Raw genomic sequence first — 6,088 nt, forward strand, 5'->3', positions numbered from 1 at the left:
GGTGCTTTACATAATTAAAAAACAAAATAAAAACAGCATGTGACAATGAATAAACAGTAAGAAAGAGACAAAAACCCGCACTCTAACCCTAATTTAGCCATAAGCAGCTCTAAACAGGTGGGTTTTAAGTTGAGATTTAAAGGCACCCAGTGTTTCAGCTGTTTTACAGTTTTCTGGAAGTCAGAACCATCAATAACAGAACCGTCAAAACGAGGCAGATATTGTTCCTTAAACACTGCCTGCCTTTATGTTGAGTCAGGAGAATCTCGTGTTTATTAACGTTCCACCTGTTCTGTGCAGCTGGATGCTGAAATCTAGAACCAGCTCGTCTGAAGAACTGACGGAACTATTTTTATCTCCCTCTTTGATTATGCAACAAAACGTTCTGAAGACAGCTGGAGAGACGAGGTCCTCTGCATCTGGAGACCTCTGTTTATGCCCTCATTACGTAACGGCCGTTATCAGCGCCCTGCAGAACCGTGCACACCGTGCTGCGCTCTCAGCAGAACACAGCCTGTTCTTCCTCTGGAGAACCAGCCGGTTCAGGCCGTGAGCTGCAAGAAAAATCAGGTTAAAAGTGAAAGTGTTCCGATCAGAGTCTGTAAAATCAGCTGCTGAAAACCTGATTTTCATCCTGAACAGGAACCTGTTTCCATGCTTTTATTTTCATGTAGTTTATTTTAAAAAGCAACATTTTCACAATAAAAGTCATTGAGACAGAAAACGGAACAGGTCCAGTTCCTCAGTGTGATTCATGGTCTTTTTTATTTAAATTTAATCCAGCAGGAAAAGCTCTGGATTCACGGGTCGATCAACGTTCCAGCCCTCACCTGTGGTCAGGAGGTTTGGATCAGAACCGGACCCTGGATCCCAGCAGCTGAAAGGAACATCATCCAGGAGGAGCTGCTCCTCCTCATCAACAGGAATCAGCTGAGGCCTCCTGGTCTTTGGGGGTTTTCTGCCAGGAGAACCCGGGACAGAACCAGAACTCTCTGGTTCCCTCCACAACAAAGCAGATGGACGGAGGACTCCTGATGCTGCGGTGACGGCATGAAGAGATGTTTGTTTGCAAGCATGAATCCAAGCAGAAGGCCCGGTTCTGATGTTCAGGTTCTGCTCTGACTCCAGTGAAGCTGATGCTGTCAGACAGATTCTCCATTTCCATCTGTCCCGAGGTGAAAGTCTTCTCGTGTTCTGCTGACAGAAACCAAACAGCGTTCTTTCTGCACGAAGGAACAAACAAAGCATGTCTGCCTTCAACAAAGCGTGCCGTGATCCCAGCCGGAGCTCCCAGAGACGAACAGTCATCAGCTGGCTGCAGAGTCCAACCTCGGCTGGAACATGAGGTCAGGCGCTGCAGGCGCTGCAGGGCACGTCAGCGTTACCTCCACCACAGACAGCCGCAGAACGCATCGGTGCAGAACGCTCCGGTTCTGCCGGGGAGAGGAGGAACAGCTGAACCACAGGAACACACACATCTGTCATCAGAACGTCTGGAGGACGGTCAGGAGGGGGCGCTGCAGGCGCCATCTGACTGATGGAGGAGGAGAGTCTGTCTGCCTGTCTGTCTGTCTCCCTGTCTGTCTGTCTGTCTCCCTGTCCGTCTGTCTGTCTGCCTGTCTGTCTGTCTGTCTGTCTGTCTGCCCGTCTGTCTGTCTGTCTGTCTGTCTGTCTGTCCGTCTGTCTGTCTGTCTCCCTGTCTCCCTGCCTGTCTGTCTGTCTGCTTGTCTGTCTGCCAAGCAGCTGATCGGTCACATGATCAACAGTTGTTCTCATCAAGTTCTTCCTGAAACAGATATTAGTTTTTTACAACAAGACTCTGGTTTTCAAACTGAGGCTTGGGGCCCAAAGTTGGGTCGTAAGTCACCAAAGGAAGGACTGAAGCAAATAAAAAACATCTAAATATTAAATCAGTTACTGATGCCAACACTTTAGGCTCAGTCCTACAAAAGAAGCAGAGAAGAAACGTTCTGCCTTCGGTTTGTTCTTCTCTTTGAGGCGGCCATGATGGAAAAACAGAGGAAAGAAAAACCTGCTGAGCAGAAAGAGGAGGGGCCGGCCTGCAGGCAGACACGCAGAGTAAAAAGTAAGTCTCAGACCAACAGTCTCTGAGTGAACTTCCTGACCTGTGAGCAGCAGGAGGTTCTGATGGTTCTCCAGCAGAACCCGTGCTGTGACCTGATGTGAGTTTGCTCATCTTCTCTGTTTCTGCAGGAGGCTGCTGTCTTTAACACTGCCCGCCAGCTTCTTCTTCTGCTTCTTCTCATTAGTCCAGAAGTGGCCTCTCGGGCCTTTCTGCAGCTGCAGCTCTTCTTCACATTAATTAGCCCCCCCCCCCAAAAAAAAAAAAAAATACTCTAAAAGATTTCAACCAACCGCGGGGGGTTTTAGGATTCCAGCTCAGGACGGAGCGGTGCAGAGACAGGGTCGACTGCTGCCTTCAGCCAAATGTTCACTTAGTGTGGAGACTACTGTCCCTGCTCCTCCTGCTCCTCCTCCTCCTCCCTGCTCCTCCTCCTCCTCCTCCTCCTCCTCCTCCTCCTCCTCCTCCTCCTCCTCCTCCTCCTCCTCCTCCTCCTCCTCCTCCTCCCAGCCGGGTCATGCTCTGCAGCTAAATGTTTCCTTCAGCAGGAACAAGTCCTCTGTAGGTTTGATCTGTCAGGCTGAATAAACCAGGAGCTGCAGCTGATATGATGCTCGAACACAGACCGCACAGGAACCGTGCAGGTTCTGACTCCGCAGGAACCGAGCAGGTTCTGACTCCACAGGAACCGAGCAGGTTCCCACTCCACAGGAACCGAGCAGGTTCTGACTCCACAGACCACAGCAGGATCTTCAGAACATTTTGAAGACGCCTTCATGGCAGCTGCTCAGAATTTGAACAGCTTCAGATTTAAAGAACATTTTGTTTAATTTGCTCCCAAACTTCAGCTGTTGCAGGTTCTGGTGAACAGTTTGTGGATTTTCTCTGTTCCAGCCCCACTCCTCTGGAAACTCATGAAAAGGTTCTGCAGGTTCTTTCCGACCATGCTGAGGCGTCGCTGGCTGAAATGCAAATAAAACGCAGCAGAGAGATCGAGATAAAAGACTGGATTGATTCTGGATGTCACAGTGACTGAGTGACCCGTTTCCTGCCGACCTCATTGTGTATCCTGTGGTAATTCTGCACATTAAGCACGCCTCGGAGTGTTTTATCTGTTCGCACCTTGCATCACGTTAACCGGATTGTGGCTGTGGTTGACTGAATGCCAGCAGGATAAACTGCTTTAATTCCTGAGATAACAACACGGCGTCTGTGAGCGCGGATCATTTAAATCCTGCTCTGGGCTGATCTGAGCACTCCTGACACGGTTCGGTTTGAACTCTGAGAGCAAAGATTCACGAGGATGGTTGGAGGAGAAAAAAGACAGAATGAATCTAAAATAACTTGTGTTGATGTTTTACTGGTGGTGGGAGAAACAGAACCAGGGATAAGATCAACAGAAAAACTACAGTCCACCTCCTTCAGGTGCAGCTTTCAGGTTTGATCCGGTTCTAAAGGATTCTGTTCTAACCCCAGGTGAACAAAATCCACCTGATAAAACAGGTTCTGCTGCTCTGAGCTTCAGGTGTGTGTTAACACAACGCCAGGGCGGAAAGACATCAGCAATGACCTCAGAGAACCAACCTGGGAAGGGTCAAAGGTCATCTGGAGTCCATCGTTCTACATAGAGGAAGATTATTTACATTCACCCTGAAGGTCAGACCGTGCAGTGAGCTCCATCTCAGACTCTACAGGCCTCAGTTAGCAGGTCAAAGGTCAAAGGTCAAAGCCTGAAAACAATATGGCAGCTCGACTTGAAGGAATCAGAAGACTTCAGGACCAGAACCAGACCAGAGGACAGATGTTTACCCAGAATGCACTGCACTGAAGTCCTACAGACTGATGGCTGAAGCTGCAGTAGCAGCTGCTACAGCCAGCTCTCTACAGCAACAACTTTGGTTTTTAAGGAAGAAAGCTGGAGTTAATATTATTTCACCCTCAGGGTTGCTAAATATACGTTTATTTAAGTAATGATTGTAATATTTCATTAAATGTAAAGTTGTTTTTCGACCATCAGCTGCTCTGATCTCAGAGTTTAGACGGACGCTCTTCTGTCACTGCGTGTAAAAACTGTTAGGAGCCTTTTTACCCTCAGCCCGAGGAGGAAAACAGGAACGTTTTCCAACCACATTCTGCTGCGGCTGTTGTCTGATAAGATCTGAGACAGAAGCAGATAAATCTCTGAAATCTGACAAACAATAGAATCCAACAAAGGAGGACGGAGTAAAGAAAGCGTCAGTTCCTGCTGAACGGCCGACTGTAATCCTGTTAAATCTGGGCTCCCGATCATCCGTGACCCGCTAAGAAGATTTACTGAAGCTCAAACCTTCAGCAAAAACAACAGAAGCTGCAGCCTTTCACTCCCTGAAAGCACCCTTAATAAGACAGACAGAATCCTTCTTAGACTCACAGCTGACTGACGGCAGCAGCAGAAAAAGAAGAAGAAGAACAACAACAACAAAACAATAACAACAACAGCTGCTGCTGCTGAAGGACGTCGCAGACAGAAAAACTAACCTGACACAGAGACATGGAGACATAGAGATGTGGAGACATGGAGACACAGAAACATGGAGACATGAAGACAAAGACATGAAGACACAGAGACATGGAGACACAGAGATATGGAGACATGAAGACAAAGACATGAAGACACAGAGACATGGAGACACAGAGATATGGAGACATGAAGACAAAGACATGAAGACACAGAGACATGGAGACACAGAGATATGGAGACATGAAGACAAAGACATGAAGACACAGAGACATGGAGACACAGAGATATGGAGACATGAAGACAAAGACATGAAGACACAGAGACATGGAGACACAGAGACATGGAGACACAGAGACATGGAGACACAGAGACATGGAGACACAGAGAGATGGAGACACGTCTGTTTCTGAGAGAAACCGCTTTTAAATCTGATGAAAATAAAACTTTATTCGTGAATCATTTTCTGAGGCGTCTTCAGCTGCTTTTTGAAGAACCGACATGAGAACATGAGAACGTCTGGCTTTAAGATGAGTCTGAAACAGCTCCGGATCTAATGACCGCTGTTAGAACCTGCTGCAGAACCTCAGAACCTGCCTCCTCTGGATGGACCTCCTGCTGCTTCTGTTTGATGAACATTTATCTCCAGAACTCTGATCCGTTTGTTGTTGTTTACCTTCCTGACACCAGGAAACAACAACAAACAACAACAACAACAGGAACTCCAGCTGAGAGTCGGAACCGAACCGACCCAAAGCTGCAGGTGAACCTGGAGCCGAACTCACCTGAGGAACAGCGCGAGCTTCCAGGAGAGCAGAGAACCCGAGAGGAGAGGCTTCATGGTGCTGCTCAGCCCGGTTCCGACTCCACAACCGGGTCCGGAGTCCTCAGCCCGGTTCGGAGTCTTCAGCCCGGTCCGGAGTCCTCAGCCCGGTTCGGAGTCTTCAGCCCGGTCCAGACTCCTCAGCCCGGTTCGGAGTCCTCAGCCCGGTCCAGACTCCTCAGCCCGGTTCGGACCTTTCGCTCCTCGCGGCTCCAGATGTTTTCAGCGCCTCGCGCTCCAGACAGCGAACATTCTCGTGCCTCCCGGAAGTCAGGAGGTTCTGTTTTCTTCCATGGCACCAGACTAAAGCCGAACCGGGACAGAACCTATCAGCGGTTCAGCGGTTCTGGACCTCTGAACTCTCATGAGGAGCAGGAGGGTCAGAAAGTCCCGCCCCCGGCCCGGATTGGTCCAACCGACCGGCAGCTGAGCCAATCAGCTCCGCCGTTCTTCGTTTTTATTTTCAGCAGAAATTAAAAGTCCAGAATTCTGATCCGTCCAGAACTTCTGCTTCTTCCACCACCTCTCCTTCTGCCCAACTGAGCTTCTTCTACTGGACCTGAGGAGGACCTGAGGAGGACCTGAGGAGGACCAGCAGGACCTGAGGAGGACCAGGAGGACCAGGAGGACCAGGAGGACCAGAGGAGGAACAGAGGAGGACCAGGAGGACCTGAGGAGGACCAGG

The 6,088-nt window shown here is 49.2% G+C and overlaps 1 protein-coding gene across 1 annotated transcript in view; it reads right to left on the bottom strand.

The window, feature by feature from the left end:
- LOC108250451 (glycine receptor subunit alpha-1) overlaps nucleotides 1-6,021 on the bottom strand; it is a 20,160-nt gene extending 14,139 nt beyond the window's left edge. The window contains exon 1 of the mRNA XM_037974647.1: nucleotides 5,366-6,021. Within this exon, the coding sequence (XP_037830575.1) occupies nucleotides 5,366-5,421 (56 nt within the window). The 5' untranslated portion in view covers nucleotides 5,422-6,021. The remainder of the gene's footprint in view (nucleotides 1-5,365) is intronic.
- Between the last annotated feature and the right edge of the window lie 67 nt (nucleotides 6,022-6,088).

Source organism: Kryptolebias marmoratus, linkage group LG3 (assembly GCF_001649575.2).
Source record: "Kryptolebias marmoratus isolate JLee-2015 linkage group LG3, ASM164957v2, whole genome shotgun sequence".
Classification (NCBI taxonomy): domain Eukaryota; kingdom Metazoa; phylum Chordata; class Actinopteri; order Cyprinodontiformes; family Rivulidae; genus Kryptolebias; species Kryptolebias marmoratus.